This window comes from Ranitomeya variabilis, chromosome 4 (assembly GCF_051348905.1).
Source record: "Ranitomeya variabilis isolate aRanVar5 chromosome 4, aRanVar5.hap1, whole genome shotgun sequence".
Taxonomy (NCBI): Eukaryota; Metazoa; Chordata; class Amphibia; order Anura; family Dendrobatidae; genus Ranitomeya; species Ranitomeya variabilis.
Genome location: NC_135235.1, coordinates 282,192,426 through 282,212,666, shown reverse-complemented (window position 1 = coordinate 282,212,666; position 20,241 = coordinate 282,192,426). Strand labels below are relative to the sequence as shown.

At 43.8% G+C, this 20,241-nt stretch overlaps 1 protein-coding gene across 6 annotated transcripts in view; it reads left to right on the top strand.

Annotated features, from left to right (window-relative positions):
• Positions 1 to 19,885, top strand: part of RERE (arginine-glutamic acid dipeptide repeats) — a 365,478-nt gene extending 345,593 nt beyond the window's left edge. For all 6 annotated transcript variants that reach the window (XM_077250042.1, XM_077250043.1, XM_077250040.1 and 3 more), the window contains 3 exons: positions 12,134 to 12,280; positions 17,289 to 17,469; positions 17,626 to 19,885. In XM_077250042.1, coding sequence (XP_077106157.1) covers positions 12,134 to 12,280; positions 17,289 to 17,469; positions 17,626 to 17,659 — 362 coding nt within the window. In that variant the 3' untranslated portion in view covers positions 17,660 to 19,885. The remainder of the gene's footprint in view (positions 1 to 12,133; positions 12,281 to 17,288; positions 17,470 to 17,625) is intronic.
• The last annotated feature ends 356 nt before the right edge of the window (positions 19,886 to 20,241 follow it).

Below are 20,241 nucleotides of genomic sequence, written 5' to 3'. Positions count from 1 at the left end.
TGCACAAAACAAATAGATGGAGAGGTCACTAAAACAGAAAGGGATCTGGAAAAATCAGAACGTTCGGATGGCTTAGGGTGGGGAACACAACGAGATATTAGGTATTAAAGTGTAACTTCACCTCTACACTTATTAAAGTGGTTGTGGAAGATAATAGCAATCCACACTTGGGTGGTTTTGGGTATGATGGCTGAGGGAGAACCAATGTACATGCTGATAGTCTGTACACCAGTGTATGGTGTTCATCTGAAATACAAAAGTCGTGTCTTTGAAGTTTACAAGCAATTTTCTGCAGAGTCCGTAGCCCAGAACTGAATCCTCATTGAGGTGGGTTACTACGTGTACATTACTTCATTGCACATCAATCCTGAGTTGGAGTTACCGGACCCTTGTGGCTAGGAATGTTGGATCTGCCCTGGCTAATTAGGGGTAATGCTTCATTAGTGCAAATCTTGCTTGCATCGCTTGAAATGAATGTAGGCGCTGTAAAATATGTAATACAGATTAGAAAGCGTTACTGATAGCCCTGTGTACCATAGCCAATGTGATCTGCCATTGGTTTTATCTACACTGTAAAAGCCAATATGCTCCAGGATACTTTTCTTACAAAAGGACAAAAAATATGTGCAGGATTACAAATGAAAATGTTCTGGAATAGGAACAAGCCTGTGACTGCTGAGCGTATGATTGGGTATAAGGTCTTCTGGCTGCCTCCTTGTTGTGTGTATCCATTGTTAAACTAGACCTTTGATTGGTTTTTAGACCTGTATAATAACAGCTTTGTAATTGTCGTTCACTGTGTGATTTTGGGTATGTGAACACATTGCGGATTTGGCTCTGCGGATCCGCAGCAGTTTTCCATGCGGTGTACAGTACCATGTAAACATATGGAAAACCAAAGCCGCTGTGCCCATGCTGCGGAAAATTCAGCGCAGAAACGCAGCGGTATATTTTCCGCAGCATGTCAATTCCTTGTGCGGAATCTGCTGCGTTTTACACCTATTCCACTATAGGATTCTGCAGGTGTAAAAACGCAGGTGAAATCCACACAAAATCTGCAGAAAAGCCACAGGTCCTTTTACCTGCGGATTCTTGAGAATCCGCGCCGAAAAATCCGCAACGTGTGCACATACCATATCAATCCTTATACCTTTTGTGGCAGAATTGGATTAAAACTAGACCAGGCAGGAGATGCATCAAATTTATCACAGTGGCCCAAGCTCTGAGATTTTTGGTGCGTGTTGATGGACATGTTAGTCAATTTCTTTACCATTGGTCAGCGTATGCTATATAGTAATATTTTTTGCTGATATTTTGGCACATTTTGAGCTATGAGTAGAAATGGGCAAACCCAAATAGTACCTAACACCTACTGTTCACCAGGAAGTCCGTGTTAATGTTTGGGTTCAGCCACCCGAACACAAAGTGTTTGTCGCGGCAAACACTGCTTCTGATCGGTGGTAAAATTACCACCAGTCAGACAGCGGCGGTTCCAACACAGTCAAAAGACTGCTTCCATCAGCCTACACCTGCTGCCACTAATAACAGCGAAAGCAGATGGCGCCTGATGGGAGTATTCATCAGCCTGCCCTCTAAATAAATAAAAAAACTGGGTTCACCTGCATTTTTGATAACCAGTCAGACAAAACTGACAGCTGGGGGCTGCAACTCTCAGCTGTCAGCAAGGTTGGTTATGAGGAATAAAGGGGTCCGCACGTTTTTTTTATTATTATTATTATTACTATTATTATTATTATTATTATTTTAAGAAAAAAAACTATTTGGGTTCCCCCCATTTTTGACAACCAGCCTTGCTAAAGCAGACAGCTGGGGGCTGGTATTCCCAGGCTGTTAAGGGACCATTGATATTGCCCCCCCAGCCTGAAAACCGCCCGCAGCAGCCCAGAAAAGGCACATGTTTTAGATGCACTGATTTTGGCTCTTCCCACTTGTCCTGTAGCGGTGGCAAGTGGGGTTCATATTTGGGGATTGATGTCATCTTTGTATTTTCTGGTGACATTAAGCCCCACAGCTTATCCTATAGTTATATTGTAAATAAACACACAGCCCGAAAACAGTCTTTTAATTGAAAGAATGCCTTTAATAATTGTAAATTAAACCATACTTATGTCAACGCCCATTTCATTGATGCCATAGTCTCCTGTAATAAAACAAAAATAACCATAACCCTCACCTGTTCATCGTTCTGTCCCACGCCGTAATCCATGTCTGAGGATAAACCGTTTTCAACCTGGACGGTGCCAAGATGCAACCATCCAGGCTGAGAACCACTGAGGAATGAGCAGTTGCGCGCTCAGCCTCAGTGACTAGCGGTGGTGTCTTCAAAGTCACCACCGGGCCCGTGAACTGTGGTGACGTCGGTGAGATCCCCGCTAGCACAGCAAGAGAAAGCTCACCAGGAAAAATTTCTTGGTGTACACTCTGAGCTCAGCGCTGCACCATGAGACGTTTACTACCTCCCCCCCCTTTCATTCAGCCTAAAAATAGCAGCCTGCAGCCACCCAGAAAAGGCACATTATTAGATGTATCAATTCTGGCACTTTGCTTGGCTCTTCCCACTTGCCCTTTAGCGGTGGCAAGTGTGGGGTTGACGTCATCTTTGTATTGTCTGGTGACATCAAGCCCACGGCTTAGTAATGGAGAGGCGTCTATAAGACACCTATCCATTACTAATCCTATAGTTATATGGTAAATAAAGACACAGCCAGAATAAAGTCCTTTATTTCAAATAAAACAAAACACATTTCCATTTTTATTTAAAAATAACAGTTATACTCCTCTAACACCTATGTCAGTACTCACGGGTATTAGTGCTGTGGGGAGAGCTGTGTGCCACAGCAAGGGAGCTGAGAGCAGAGCGGCAATGAACTCACCGGGTAGCAAACAGGACCTGAACCATGTGACAGGGAAGGAGGTGGTTGAGGGCGGCGCCAGATGCCGGGATGCAGAGAAGACTATATACACTGTTTAGTAGTAAAACGTGCCAAGATCAAAACCAAGAGCTAACACGGTAACCAAGGGGTTAGACAGAGGGATAGTCAGAAAGCCAGAAGAACAAACAAGCAATTGCAAACAGAGCACACACTCAAGGGGTCAGACACACAGACTAAAGGTACCTTCACACTAAACGATATCGCTAGCGATCCGTGACGTTGCAGCGTCCTGGATAGCGATATCGTTTAGTTTGACATGCAGCAGCGATCAGGATCCTGCTGTGATATCGCTGGTCGTTGAACAAAGTTCAGAACTTTATTTGGTCGTCAGACTGGCGTGTATCGTCGTGTTTGACACCAAAAGCAACGATACCAGCGATGTTTTACACTGGTAACCAGGGTAAACATCGGGTTACTAAGCGCAGGGCCGCGCTTAGTAACCCGATGTTTACCCTGGTTACCAGTGTAAAATGTAAAAAAAACAAACAGTACATACTCACCTTCGCATCCCCCGGCGTCCGCTTCCCACACTGACTGAGCGCCGTAAAGTGAAAGTGAAAGTACAGCACAGCGGTGACGTCACCGCTCTGCTGTTAGGGCCGGCGCTCAGTCAGTGCAGGAAGCGGACGCCGGGGGACGCGAGTGTAAGTATGTACTGTTTTTTTTTTTTACATTTTACGCTGGTAACCAGGGTAAACATCGGGTTACTAAGCGCGGCTCTGCGCTTAGCAACCCGATGTTTACCCTGGTTACCCGGGGACCTCGGCATCGTTGGTCGCTGGAGAGCGGTCTGTGTGACAGCTCTCCAGCGATCAAACAGCGACGCAGCGATCGGCATCGTTGTCGCTATCGCTGCAGCGTCGCTTAATGTGAAGGTACCTTAAAACAAAAGTATAGCTGACAGGGAGTCCTACTATGGAGTGTGTATAAATACCCCTCCCAGATCCAAAGAGGCCAGCAATATTAAACCTGAGAGCAGGACCATGAACCATGACAGTACCCCCCTCTTAACGGACCCCCAGGCTTCTCAGGGTATCTGGCATGAATAGCCCGCACTAGTCAATCAGCGTGCACAGAACTGGCCGGAACCCATGACCGATTCTCAAGGGAATATCCCTTCCAATGTATTAGGTACTGAAGCCTTCGGCGAACCCACCGTGAATCAATGATGTGCCCTACCTCGTACTCCAGCTGACCCTCTACCAATAGTGGCGGAATATTGGATAAGGAATCTTCTCTAACCATCCCCACATGATTTAATAGTGACCTTTTGATGACTTTGGAAATTTGAAGGAGGTGGGCAACTGTAGTCTATAGGCCACCGGGTTGATCGCCTCCACGCTCTTGTACGGACCTATAAACCTGGGGCCCAGCTTCATAGAGGGTATCTTAAGCTTGATGTTACGGGTGGACAACCACACCTTCTCCCCCACTGCCAACACCGGAGCTGACCCCCTCCTCCTGTCCGCAAATCGTTTGTACCTTTTCTAGGCTTTAGAGTTGTTCCCCTGGACCTCCCTCCAAAGGGTTCTCAAATGTTGTACCATGGCCTCAGCACCAAGACAACCTGAATCCATGTGGGAAAATTCCCCAAACTGTGGGATAAACCCATAATTGACCTGAAAGGGAGACTTTCCAGTAGACTGATTAATACGACAATTGAACTCAAATTCTGCCATGGGTAATACCTCACGCCAGTCTTCCTGTCTGGACAAAGCCAGGCATCTCAGAATTTGCTCCAACTATTGAGTCGTGCGTTCAGTCTGTCCGTTAGATTCCAGGTGATAAGCAGAGGAGAATGATAATGTGACCCACAATGTCTTACAAAACGCTCTCCAAAACCTGGCCACAAATTGCACACCCCTGTCCGACACCACATTCACCGGTACCCCATGCAACCAAACAATGTGCTATATAAATAAGTGGGCCAAGGTTTCAGCAGCCGGCAACGGTACAAAATGGGCTTGTTTAGAAAACCTATCAACCACCACCCATCACTGAGTTGCCCTTGGAAGGAGGAAGAATAGTGATAAAGTCCATGGACCGATGTGTCCATGGCTTATCTGGAATTGGCAAAGGCACCAATTCCCCGGCTGGACAGACGGACCTGAGAGCATTTAGAGCGAGCACATACCCCACAACTATTCACAAACTTTTTGATATCAGCAACCATAGAGAAACTCCTAGCCACTGCCCCCCCCCCCCCCCAGGTAATAATAATAATAATAATAATCTTTATTTATATAGCGCCAACATATTCCGCAGCGCTTTACAGTTTAACAGTTTAGCTGTAATCCCAGGGTGTGCACTTAACACATCATCATGAAACTCCTGCAGGAGTGTGAGACGGAAATGTTCAGGTACAAACAATTTACCGGGGGGTTTATTCCTGGGAGCTCGTGCTTGTGCTTCCAGAATCTCTCTGTAACTCAGATGAGACTTCGGCCACAACCACTCCCGGTTGAAGAATGGAGGAAGGAGGTTCTGGAGGGGACACAGAATCAAAACTTCAGGATAAGGCATCTGCCTTTACATTTTTAGACCCTGGTCTGAACGTCATGGTAAAATAAAATCGAGAAAAAAAATGCCCATCGAGCCTGTCTGGGGGTCTCTTAGCGGACTCGATATAGGCCAAATTTTTATGATCAGTGATGACCGTAATGGGATGAACGGCCCCCTCCAAAAAATGCCTCCATTCTTCGAAGGCCAATTTAACCGCCAACAATTCCCTGTTGCTGACATCATAATTTCTCTCGGCCGAAGAGAATTTTTTAGAGAAAAAGGCGCAGGGTTTGAGGATAGTGATGGTGGGAGGGCCCTGGGATAACACTGCCCCCATCTCAGAAGCGTCGACCTCTACAATAAAAGGTCTCAACGGATCGGGTTGTACCAACACAGGAGCTGAAGTAAAACATTTCTTCAATGTTTGCAGTCACAGACCAATTTTTTTTTTTTTTTTTTTTTTTTTTTTTTTTTTTTTTTAACATCCACGCCTTCAAGAGTGAGGTCCGTCAAGGGTTTCACCACCTGCGAAAACCCTTTAATGAACTTCCTATAGAAGTTAGCGAAGCCCAGGAATCGCTGCAACCCCTTCAAGTCATGAGGCTGCACCCATTCCGTAATGGCCTGAACCTTCCCAGGATCAGTGCGGAACCCCTCTCCTGATATAATTAATCCCATAAAAGACAGTTCCTGCACAAAGAACAAGCATTTCTCCAGTTTAGCGTATAAGTGGTTCTCTCCGAGTCTCATAAGAACCATACACAGATGATGTAAATGAGACTGACTGTCGTCTGAGTATATCAGAATGTCACCAGCTAGATGACTACATAACTCCCAATCAGGTCAGAAAAAATAACATGAATAAAATTCTGGAAAACAGCAGGGGCGTTCGTGAGAGCGAAAGGCATTACCAGGTTTTCAAACAGTCCCTCGGTCATCAGGAATGCTGTTTTCCATTCATCCCCCTGCCGGACCCTTATAAGGTTATAAGCCCCCTCGTAAATCAAGCCTAGAGAACCATTTGGCCCCCATAAGTTGGTTGCATAAATCGGGAATCAGAGGGAAGAGGGTACGTGTTCTTTACAGTAATTTTGTTCAGTTCCCAAAAGTCGAGGCATGGTCGCAAACCACCATCCTTTTTCTTTACAAAGAAAAACCCCGGATACATCAGTGGAGGCCCCCCTCCCGGAACCCTGATGGAGCAGACCCCTGTAGAGCACCTGCCACATCTCTCTGCACCTGTTGGCGAACCAGGGCTTGCTGCTCCATGTACAGCTTCTGCATAAGCTGGGAGAGCTCATTAACCTGCCCCGTGAGAGCCTGTCCCGGATCCATAATATACTAACACCCCACCACCAAGGAAAGACTGTGTGGTCAGCTATAATGTCAAGACTCCTGGGTATTACTGCTGCAGGGAGAGCTGCGCGCTGCAGCAAGGGAGCTGAGAGCAGAGCGGCGGGGAACTCTCCGGGCAGCAAACAGGACCTGAATCATGTGACAGGGAAAGGAGGTGGTCGAGGGCGGCACCAGACGCCAGGATGCAGAGAAGACAATATACAGTGGATAGTAGTAAAACGTGCCAAGATCAAAACCAAGAGATAACGCGATAACCAAGGGGTGAGACGGAGGGATAGTCAGAAAAGGAAGCCAAAGGTCAGAAAGCCATCAGAACAAACAAGCAATTGCAAACCGAGTGAGCACACTCGAGGGGTCAGACACACAGAATAAAACAAAAGTATAGCTGACAGGGAATCCTAGTCTGGATTGTGTGTAAATACCCCTCCCAGATCCAAAGAGAGGCCAGCAATATTAACCCTGAGAGAGCTGAACATGAACCATGTCCTTATACTATGACAGCCTAATTCCATCGAAGACCTCGTTCTCCTGTAATTAACCAAAAATAAAAAACAACCATATCTCTCACCTCTCCCTCGTTCTGTCCCACACCATAATCCATGTCTGGGGGATAATTAGTTTCAACCTGGATGGTGCCAAGATGCAACCATCCAGGCTGAGAACCACTGTTGACTGCGAGCGCAGTGTCAGTGACTAGTGGTGACGTCACTGAGGCTCTTGTTCTCAGCCGGGCTGAACTGCGGTGACCTCGGTGATATCCCTGTGAGCACCATGAGAAAGTTGCACGGTGCAGAGACTAGTTAACCACAGTTGAAATTCAATAGTGCACTCTCTGCGCTATTTTCAGATGTGCTTTCATACCTGTTTGCTAGACCCGGAACTAATGCACCTAGCTGGCAGACAGCCGCGAGCCACAATTCATGGGACCGCAAGACGCATGGGGATTCCTGCACTAAACACTAAGATTAGTGATGTGCAAAAAGTGTCTAAAACCTGATAAATCTGGTGCAAGGCAGAAATTGTAAGCACTTTAAGGGAATCCACCACCAGGTTTTTCCACTAATCTGAGAGCAGCATAATGTAGAGACCGAAAACATAATATCAGCAATGTCACTCAATTGCTCCAGTTTTGATGATCGGCTGTTAGAATCTTTTTGTGTTTTGTTTTGTTTTCACTAGATGACTAATAAAATTGCTGCCATGTGGTTCTCCATATTAATCAGTTCTGTATAATCCAACCCCCATCACTGATTTGCAGCTTTCTGTGTATATTGTGCATAGACAGAAAGCAGCCAATCATACACAGCTCAGCGCAGATAAAGTCACTTATCAAAACTGCAGCAAGCAGCCCAGTAAAGTGGTACATCGCTGGAATCTGGGTATTTGCCCCTACATCATGCTGCTCTAATATGGGGTAGCAAAAACCTGCGGTTTCCTTTACCTTAGTAAATCTTCCCAATCGCCCCCAAGTTTTGTGATGAGCTTTGTTTATAGGGCAATTATGATGAGCTCGTGACCAACAGTGAAAGATCTGCTATATTTCAGGTTTGTTATAAATTCTCAACCCCTCCCTACTTGTCAATGGGGTCAAATGTTAATTTTGTGGATTAATTTGCTATAATTCAGTGGACTGGGGCATCATGTACAGTGTTGCAGGGATTGTTTGAGATGAGAAAAAGTTTTCTTGATTACGGTAATACCAGTTGCTTCCTATGAGTAAGAGGGCACTATTTCCAGGGACAATAAGCAGATCTTTTTCCCAATCTCAGGCAAGGTCCGGACTTTACCATTAGCTTAGCACATAAGTAGCAACTTTGCAATGTAATGTTATTAGTGGAAACACTTAAGCAGCAGGAGCACACCGATATAGCCAGTAATGCTACTGGAAGAATGGAGATTCCCTGTGGCTGCCCTGCAGGTCCGTCTGCAGACTTGGATTTCATACTACCAGCTCTACATCATAAAACAGGCTCTGCCAATAATTTGAGTTCCCATTGTAGCTTGGCAAGATATCATTACTTTTTTTTATTTCATTAGAATGAAATGTTCTTACAGGCATTTATTGAAGCTGTACTGAGAAGACTATTATCCACTGTGCTCAGCTTCTTTGCAGAGCCCCATCATTTTACCTGTGGTGGTGTTGCCTCTAGTAACGTTTCCAGTGTCTGTCACCTTAAGAAACTTTTAGTTACTCCTTTTCTTTGCTTTTCATATGATGCATTAAAGCGATCGGTCACCAGATTCTATAATACACTATTGAATAGTTTACTTAGTAAATCTACATTAATATGGCCATATAATCATTTATGAATTTTAAATAGGTTGTCCAGTCTGATTGCAGCTTTCTGAATCTTGACAGCATGCTCACCACACACTGTCGGGATTCTCCAGTACAAGTGAACTGAGTGAATCCGAGCATGTCCTGTTGGAATGTGATAGCAAGTATGCAAATTGCATACGTGTGGTTATGTGACTGGCCGCTTTCACCAGCAACACCAGAGAATTCTGACGGAGGGCGGTGTGCACACTGCAGGATTTCAGAAGTCTGTAGTCACATACTGTGACTGCAGGATTATCAGAAGAGACAGCCCCTTTCAACTCAATGGAGGCCCATCGATCTCTGATAACTCTTCATTGTCCTTCCTCCGAGCTGCTGAGATCTGACACTGCTCAGTACAAGCTGCAGCTATCAGTCATGGTGGGTGGAGACTGAATACACTTGGACGCATGAGATCTTTTACTTTTTAGCTGGACTCCTAAAATGCTAATTTTAATATCAGAATTATCAGCCATTTTGACCTGGATTTTCATAAGAAGTATGCCAGCCTCTGTGGGTCTAAGATCTATTTAACAGTATATGAAGTTTGTATTTGTGAATTCTGTTGACAGATCTGCTTTAATTTCTCCCACCTAGTACTTCCCTCCATTCCTGGTGGCGGCCTCAGAGTGAGCAATCACAATGTCAAACATACTAAGTTGCTCTGAAAAAATGGACACTAAGGAAAAAAAAAACAACAAATTGAGATAATTTGAAATCCCAGCCTATCCATGCAGGATATTGCTCTGATGGGAAGTTCTCTGGATGCACTGCATAAACGCAGTATGAACAGGGCAGGGCCTAAGGCCAGTGCAAGATTTGTTTTATATGAGTAATCCAAAATTAATGCCAGAAAAAGATAAGGAAAGGCTTCAGTAATTTACATAAAACTGGTAAATTCCTTTTAAAGGGTTAATCTCAACATCTAAAGTCATCACATATCCATGGGATAAGTGACAACTTGCAGTTTGTTGGACCCCACAAAATCCAAAAACCTGAAATATCACATTGGAATCCAGTGTGTGCCGCACATGTACCACACCCCACGGCATGTCTTCTCCGGGTCTGCTGGAGAGAAAGAAGCTCTGTACTCCTTTATCTGGCAGCCCAATAGAGGATCGCTGGCCACGACTGTATTCTAATGGGATAGTTCAAAACCTCATTTTCTGGGTTGGTGATGTTCCCAATGGTCAGCCCCCACCAACTCGCAAGTTATCACCGATTCTGTGGATAGGAGTGAGTACACATGTTGGCCCTTTTTTAAAAATAAATAAATAAATATATGGGTTTTTATAGTAAATGTAGTTTTCAAAATCTTTATTTGACCATGCATTAGATAAGCTGTCCTGAGAAGACCAGAAAATCCATAAAAATACCAGCAGTGTAACCGCCAAAATAAAATTTGAAAAATCTTTGACACTCCTTTTACAATTTTTATTCTAATTATTATCAAACATAGGCTAAAACCACAGAGGAAGCCCTTGACAGAAAGGTAATGACCAACCTGCAGCACAGAAAAGTAGGTGATTGTACAAACAGTATAGTAATAGATCTTCAATAAGAAGGACAGCCAAATGGGAAATACCTGAGTTAGATCAAAATGTACAAGTCTCCTTTTACAGGTTTTTTTTATTCTAATAATTATCAATAACATTTTTCTAATTATATTTTGACTGTTACAGTCCTAATATTTTCTATAGGTTTTCTCCATTTTTAAAAATGCTTGATTAAAAAAAATAAAAATCATATCACTATGTATATTAAAAAAGCCTTACGTTGATTACAATGCATGGAAACCTCTATATACAGCAGGTAATACAGGCCCAGCTGTTCACAATCTGATGTCACAACTCCCCTTCTCCCCCTTTCTGCACTATGACCTTTGCCCGGATCAGAGCATGCATGATAATGTCCATGTTGGTAATAAAAAGATCAGAATAGAAAAATATGTGGCCAGCACACCAGTTTGTGTGTGAAATCTGGCATTAAATAAAGCTACATTTTGCAACGTTTTGACGTTTTATACCAACACTGGCAACATTTTGAACAGTATGAGTAGCGTAGCTGAAGGTGGTGTGAACGAGCCTCACAGAGTCTTCATAATTTTAAGACAAGTGTGCCATAAATGAAAACCGAAACATCCACAATGGGAGTATATTTCTTACCCTGATCTACAGCAGATGGAAAATGAATCAAATTCATTAAGAGTCAATGTTTCCTAATGAACTTGGCGCAGTACCCTCCATTCTCTGCCTAATTAGGTCTCGTTACCAGTGTAAAAACTGCAACATTCAAAAAAATATTGTTTGTGTACACTCCACATTTGCTGGTGTAAGTAGGTGTTTTCGTGAGCACACGTATGCAATTTTGCTAGCTTGCTGACTATACATGTCCGGCTTCTCTATATTCACTTCTGTGGAGGGAAGCCAAGTGTGTAGTCAGTGACCGCCTGTAATACCGGGGAATCATGACCATGGGCACCGCACGCTGTTACAAGGCAGCAGGTACATTTGTCCCAAATCTGAACAACCCATGTAAGCAAGCTGGCTCCAGGGCTGTATAGTAAGGGCTCTCGTCACCTTGTGGATGTCCTGCGATACTTGCTGTAGCACCAGTGGTTCAGTCGACCTTTGTGGCTTGTATGATTGATCTGGGCGCCTTTATGTATAAGCCTACCTCCATTTCCATGTTGCCTTCTGCATAGAGTGAGACTTGGGATGATTCTGATGATGGAGTCAGGTAGGGGTAATGATGCACATGTTCTATCAGGTAAGTTATGCATCAGGGTGAATGGATCCAGGGGCTTTATGCAGCATCGTTTGCATGTTCTTGTCCTAACACTTGTGCTGCTAATTAACAGTTAGTGAGGGCAGATCCTTTCCTGAGCTCGCAAAACCCCAATCTCCCAGTCCCGAACTCTCAGAAGTATGCAGTGCCATGTTCCTGTGATAGTATAGGTAGAACGTCGTTATGCCAGATATAATCTATTTTGCTTTTATTCCAGGTTCAGCTGGTCCTGTACATCCACTGGTTGACCCACTGGCAGCTGGACCTCACTTGGCACGCTTCCCATACCCTCCTGGTACCATCGCCAATCCTTTGTTGGCACAAGCTCCCCACGAACATGAAATGCTCCGGCACCCTGTTTTTGGTCAGTATTTCCATACAGTAACATGTGGTTAATGGTTTCATGTAATTTTGAAATCATTATTGTACATTGTCAGAAAAAAATGACATTTTGTGTTATTTTTTTTGCTGACTGAGCGGTTCCACAATAAAACAAAGTACTGTATCTTGTCTGTACTTGTCCCAGTGACAGATCAAAATTTCCCACACAAGTCTATGGGTCCATGAAAATCATGGAGAGCACACGGATGGCATCAATGCGCAGTCTGTGTGCTGTCCGTCATTAGCACACAACTGAATAGGAGAAACTCTGCAATTTCAGCAGTGAAAATCACTGATTTTAAAAAGTTACGCACAGACCAAACACTGATGACATACATGAAGAATCATGGCTGCCGAAAAATAGTACAGCGGACACTTCGTTGCCTTATTAACACACAGACCGTTCGCAGGCTTACTGCAAATGCATGAAAGATTTCTACGTCATGATCTCTGAACTCAGTTTCTTCAGCTATTAAGGGTGTCTGAGGAAATGTTTCTCCTTGTGGATTGTGTAGAGTTGGCATAAGGAGATTTATAGGCCATATAATGTTATAATCTTCTTAAATGTAAATATGCAAACGTCCTCTTTAGAGAAACAGAACTACTCTAGTGTCACCTAATGGTGGTAGCAATCCGAAAAGTCAACCCTTCAATAAAGGTACCTTCACACGAAACGACGCTGCAGCGATAGCGACAGCGATGCTGATCGCTGCAGCGTCGCTGTTTGATCGCTGGAGAGCTGTCACACAGACAGCTCTCCAGCGACCAACGATGCCGAGGTCCCCGGGTAACCAGGGTAAACATCGGGTTACTAAGCGCAGGGCCGCGCTTAGTAACCCGATGTTTACCCTGGTTACCAGCGTAAAATGTAAAAAAAACAAACAGCACATACTTACATTCGCGTCCCCCGGCGTCCGCTTCCTGCACTGACTGAGCGCCGGCAGTAGCAGGGCACAGCGGTGACGTCACCGCTGTGCTGTGCTTTCACTTTCACTTTGCGGCGCTCAGTCAGTGTGGGAAGCAGACGGCGGGGGATGCGAATGTAAGTATGTGCTGTTTGGTTTTTTTTACATTTTACACTGGTAACCAGGGTAAACATCGGGTTACTAAGCGCGGCCCTGCGCTTAGTAACCCGATGTTTACCCTGGTTACAAGTGTAAAATATCGCTGGTATCGTTGCTTTTGCTGTCAAACACAACGATACACGGCGATCGGACGACCAAATAAAGTTCTGTACTTTATTCAGCGACCAGCGACATCACAGCAGGATCCTGATCGCTGCTGCGTGTCAAACTAAACGATATCGCTAGCCAGGACGCTGCAACGTCACGGATCGCTAGCGATATCGTTACAAAGTCGTTTTGTGTGAAGGTACCTTTAGTCTTACCACATGACTTTGGATTTAAAAAAAGTTATTTTGGATGTTTGCCCCCAACATTGTTGCAAAGCCAGATCCCTTTAAAATACCTGTCAGATTAGACCTCCCCCTGCTTTGCACTAATGAGGGGCAAACACGCCAAAACACATGTCTGCAGATAGAGTGCCTGGTTTGGCTCTTTATACTAAATCGTATGTAAAGGGTCGATATTGACTCTTAGGATTGCTACCCTGATAGGTAGAACTAGCGTTTTAGTCCTGTTCCTCTTTGAAGAGGATATTTGCATATTCAGTTATTACAAAATTTTAGTTTCTGGTAATTTTTCTTGGTTACAGATTCTTTAAACTTTACCAAACATTGAGATATACTGAGCTCTACTAGGGCATGATCTTAAAGAGTAACTAAACTTTTTGTATATACAGTGCCTAAAAGTAGTAGTCAACCCCCTGCAGATTTAGCAGGTTTAATAAGATGCAAATAAGTTAGAGCCTTCAAATTTCAAACAAGAGCAGGATTTATTAACAGATGCATAAATCTTACAAACCAAAAAGTTTTGTTGCTCAGTTAAATTTTTATAAATTTTAAACATAAAAGTGTGGGTCAATTATTATTCAACCCCTAGGTTTAATATTTTGTGGAATAACCTTTGTTTGCAATTACAGCTAATAATCGTCTTTTATAAGACCTGATCAGGCCGGCACAGGTCTCTGGAGTTATCTTGGCCCACTCCTCCATGCAGATCTTCTCCAAGTTATCTAGGTTCTTTGGGTGTCTCATGTGGACTTTAATCTTGAGCTCCTTCCACAAGTTTTCAATTGGGTTAAGGTCAGGAGACTGACTAGGCCACTGCAACACCTTGATTTTTTGCCTCTTGAACCAGGCCTTGGTTTTCTTGGCTGTGTGCTTTGGGTCGTTGTCTTGTTGGAAGATGAAATGACGACCCATCTTAAGATCCTTGATGGAGGAGCGGAGGTTCTTGGCCAAAATCTCCATCTTCCCATGGATGCGGACCAGATGGCCAGGCCCCTTGGCTGAGAAACAGCCCCACAGCATGATGCTGCCACCACCATGCTTGACTGTAGGGATGGTATTCTTGGTGTCGTATGCAGTGCCATCCAGTCTCCAAACGTCACGTGTGTGGTTGGCACCAAAGATCTCGATCTTGGTCTCATCAAACCAGAGAACCTTGAACCAGTCAGTCTTAGAGTCCTCCAAGTGATCATGAGCAAACTGTAGATGAGCCTTGACATGACGCTTTGAAAGTAAAGGTACCTTACGGGCGCGTCTGGAACGGAGACCATTGTGGTGGAGTACGTTACTTATGGTATTGACTGAAACCAATGTCCCCACTGCCATGAGATCTTCCCGGAGCTCCTTCCTTGTTGTCCTTGGGTTAGCCTTGACTCTTCGGACAAGCCTGGCCTCGGCACGGGAGGAAACTTTCAAAGGCTGTCCAGGCCATGGAAGGCGAACAGTAGTTCCATAAGCCTTCCACTTCCGGATGATGCTCCCAACAGTGGAGACAGGTAGGCCCAACTCCTTGGAAAGGGTTTTGTACCCCTTGCCAGCCTTGTGACCCTCCACGATCTTGTCTCTGATGGCCTTGGAATGCTCCTTTGTCTTTCCCATGTTGACCATGTTTGAGTGCTGTTCACAAGTTTGTGGAGGGTCTTAAATAGTCAGAAAAGGCTGGAAAAAGAGATAATTAATCCCAACATGTGAAGCTCATTGTTCTTTGTGCCTGAACTACTTCTTAATACTTTAGGGGAACCAAACAGAATTCTGAGGGGTTGAATAATAAATGACCCTCTGAAAAGACTTTTCACAATTTAAAAAAAAAATAAACAAAGACATAACATTCTTTTTTGCTGCAGTGCATTTCACACTTCCAGGCTGATCTACAGTCCAAATGTCACAATGCCAAGTTAATTCCAAATGTGTAAACCTGCTAAATCTGCAGGGGGTTGAATACTACTTGTAGGCACTGTAACTTTGTCCAGCATGGAAAGTTAAGAAACTTTGGAAATCACTTTATTTAGGAAACTGGTATTCGTATCTGTAAATAAAAAGAAAAGTTGCATGTTAATAAGTGGCTGTCAAACACCAGTTTTGCCCCAGTTTATTTGCCTTCAATTGCATTGAGATAAAAACATACTGGTTTGGAGTTCAGATTCTAGCAGTGATGGGGTCAGTGCCTGTTTCTTACTAACTGGCGATAAACTGCTGCAGGAGATTGTTCTGATAAGCAAAACGCTCAGCGGAGACAGATGCCGACTAATGATGAGCGAGCACTAAAATGCTCTGTACTCTAATCAAGCAGGTCAGACACTCAAACAGGGTCGATCCGAGTATAATGGAAGTCAAGGGGAAATGGGAAGCATTTTTTCAGGAGGGCGTGGGGGCCAGGAAAATCACCGAACTGGATGGAATGAAAAAAGCATGGGGGAAATACCCCTGGACACCTTTAACTCCCAGGTCGCTGCGGGGAACAATGTTGTCAGAGTATTACTCCACTTTTCCGGAGTCTCCAGCACCTACTTATCCCTACATAAATAGTACAGCTAACAGCGTTATTACATAGAATACATGTAGCCCTGAAAAGGACTATTTGGTTGTAGGTTTCAGCAGCAACGCCTGTAATTCAATATATAAACCTTGACTATAGGCGTGTAATTATTACTTTCCCTTGTACAGCAGCTCCTCTCCGTACACTATTTCCAGGTACTGTGTAGCAAGCAACGCTTCACCCGGTCTTATATAGACCCGATGACATGATGCAGCTGGCCAGTCACAGTAATGGCTACTGTATCACCGTGATTGGCAGGCAATCCCCGCATGTTTAGTGGCTGTAAAACATGCGAGGCAGGGACTCGCGCATGTGCACAAGCACCAGGGATACTCGATACCGAGCAGTGCCGCTGATCACTAGTGCTGACCCGTCACTGTACTCCAAAAGAGTATATATCAGTGCAGCTAAAGGCAGGACAATAGACTGGGGAAAAGTTGGGGTTTGGAAGCCACTTATATGTAATTATATTACAGGAATGAAGACTAATCCCCCAATAAATTAGTTTGAAAAGTAAATTAACGTTCCATGCTATACAGAATTATAAAAAAAGAAAAGTCACTTTCTTTACTACTTAAATATTGTAGAACATCTTTAGGTCACTTTGGCTCAGATTCTTGAAAAGTGGCTTCATTTCAGTCATTGTACGATTTAAAAATTGCCTCCTTTTCAACACCACACCAGTAAAGTGGAAATGTTTTTTTGCTTCCATTTGTGACCTTTTTTATAAATTTTAGAAATGTCTGACGCCTGTTGAACTACTAAAGATTCAGCGCCACTTTTACAAACTGAGATGCATTATACAAATGGCTATATCTATATGTTACTATATAGGCCGCACAGCAGAATAAGCAGTATATTGGAGTGAAATGTGCAATTACACTGATCACTTTGGCCCTTTGTTTTGTATACGTTTTATTGAATCCTCTAATCTGGAAGAAACATTGAGTGTTCGACATTTAGAGAACTGATTTTTACTCTACATCAAACGCTCACTTAAGCTATTTAAATTGCATCTGGTATTAATGTGTAATGTTTTTTCTGCAGGCGCCCATTACCCTCGTGATCTGCCAGCCGGTATTCCACCTCAAATGTCTGCTGCTCACCAGCTCCAAGCTATGCACGCTCAGTCTGCTGAGCTGCAGAGGTTGGCAATGGAACAACAGTGGTTACATGGTCATCCCCACATGCACGGTGGGCATTTACCCAGCCAGGAAGATTATTACAGGTGAATGTCCAGCTCCTCTACATCAGTAGTTACCAAAGACCACTAGATTTCCAATTGATTATTTACCAGCCATCTAAGAGCATGTTTCTACTATATAATATCATGGTTGTGGATTCGGTTTCACCTTGTAAAATTCTTAATTCTATTTCCTTCCAGTCGTCTGAAGAAAGAAGGGGACAAACAGTTGTAACAAAGAGAGGTGACTCTGGACCTCTCCCTCCCTTCCAGCTCCCTCGGGAGAGTCAGGCTCCACACGACGGGTCCCCAGGGGCTGCGATATTCCTCCTGTATTTAAGACTTGTCATATACTATCCTTTCATCTGTAAAGAAGACTCCTCAAAACCAGACTGGCCAGCCCCTTGCATGATGCATACTTTCCCCAGCCTCGGAAGGGAGCAGGTTTGGAGGGGGAGGCAGGGGACACCACTGGACTTTTGGCAGCAGTACCACCACCTCATGCACCTGGAGGTTCTCTCCCTATCTATACACTCATTGTGTGCAAATGAAGCCAGAGAGACTGTGTACACAACAATAATAAGAAGTGACATATTCCGCCAGCACTCGCTCGGGTCTCCTGTGCGTGTGACTATTTTATTCTTTATTTTACTACATCATCAGCAGGAGAACCCCTCCGCATTGTACAGAGGTTCCCCAGTCTGACTATACTCTGTAAATACCTTACAAGCAAGGACTGGGGAAGAAAGTGTCCGACCATCCTTTCTGTTCCTGTCCCTGCATTGCAGTTACTACCTGTGAATTTCCTTTAACCTCTTCACTGCCTCTTGGATCTGTGATACTAGGCCTATGGCAGCAAAGTGGTTAGGAACCAGATATGAAGCCATCAGATACTCCAAGCCTTACCAAGGACAAATTGGTAGGACAGAAATCATGACACCATCATCCATTTCCTTAGCATACACCTCTCCTGGTTTCTAGCTTGAGCCTGATTAGTCTACGTTCTGACAGCCATTGTAAAGGAATAATCTAGTTTTCCTCTGTGTTCACCTCAGCTTTTGGGCGATTGCTGGAGCGTATATGTGAGTGGGGAGTTACTTTTAACAAAAAAAATGTTTTGTTTTCCAAGTTTGTGTCATGTCTCACTTGTAGATAGGGACTACAGCGTTTTAAGTTGTAGAGGCAAAATCGCACACAGGCTTGTGCGTATCTTCACTTTATAGCATTAAAGTTTCTGCAGGGTTAGAACTTTTAATTATTTAATTTATAAGAAAAGCCTCCTATATTTTAGTTTTTTCGGGTCCTGCTATACTTAATGCCAAGGGTTTTGTTTGTACAGATTCTATTTAACCTGGGCTCTTTTTTTTTTTCTTTTAACTTCATGTTGTTTTGTTTATTTTTTTTTGTTTGTACGTTATTGTCTACTTGTTACTCTCCACTCTCCCGGTGGTAGGCCTAGGACTCTAGACATGCAGATGGTATGAAGGCACACTTAGTAACTGCTTCTCCACCGCGTGATGTTTCAGAGGGCAAACACTAGGCCATGTATCTCATGCACAATTTATACCGTTGTGCAGCAAATCCTTTACCCAAACAAGGGCACCACCCCCTGCTTACTGACTGTTATTGTTTTTGGCGATCGGCATCTCAGGGCTGCGCCAGATCACAAAACCTAAAAAGGTTGCAATTAAGCACTCCTTCATCTTCCAATGGCCAACATCTAGACATGGGCCATTATTTCATTCCATCATAGACGGTCCTGACACTAACACAAGAGGTTTCCATCATGTTACACTGCACCACCTCGAATTCCTGTGGAAAGTTTTATGGTAGTGTAGTTCATGCAGTATCTGGACATAGTCGGCCATTACTTTGTCACCCCTTCCATTCTTCATCAGTATGTAACACTAAAATGCAGAGTTGATCTGCAGATCTATTAGCCGCAGTTCCACGGGTGTTGGGGTGCTTAACTACTTGGCCCTTGCGGGCTGTTTTGTGCACAGCCTGTTCGGCGTTGAGGAGCCCTGCAGTAAGTGGATGTGCACTAGGCCTCCCCAACACTGAAGGGCTACAACTTTTACTGCCATAAGGCCTGGTGACGCACAGTTTTGCCATGCCGGCAAGAAGAAAAAAAAAAAGTTACGTCAAACTGTTGTCTCATTTATTTTTGTTACTTTTTACCACTCCATTTTGTTTCCTTCTTTCCTATTTTTGTAATTTCCGGACGTACCTCGTTCAGTGTGTAAAACTGTAAAGCTACTTGTTTCATGGCGCCATTTAGCAGAATGTACATCAAAACTGCTCCATTTCTATATATATCTTGAAGATTTTAATGTATATAGGAGTAGTTTGCCATGGGGTAGAAACCCAGAAATTCGTGACTTCTGTGTTTTCTCCATTTTGAGTATTTTGTAATTTTTTTGGAAATATTTGTGGACATAATAAAGCAAGCTACACCACAGGCGATGGGCTGTCTAGTTTCTGTGTCTTCACACTATTAATCACGGGAGCCTAAACGGGAGCCTAAACTTATCCTGACAGGTTATCAGGATCATACAGGTTTGTACTATCACAGTAACTTCCTATCGATAAGTATCATAAGGAATTTATGACCCCCTGTTTATCAAGACTTTTGAACAGTAAAAATGGCCTTGTTGCCCATAGCAACCATATAACAGCGCAGACTAAGGGCAGTATTAACAAATCTGAACGTTGATACAAGCAATAGGGCAAGATTTTCAGTTTTGATGAATGAGTAACTTGGACAGGTGCTAATCGTATGCTCCCTGCTACAGTACTCTGCTCTCCCTTCTCGCA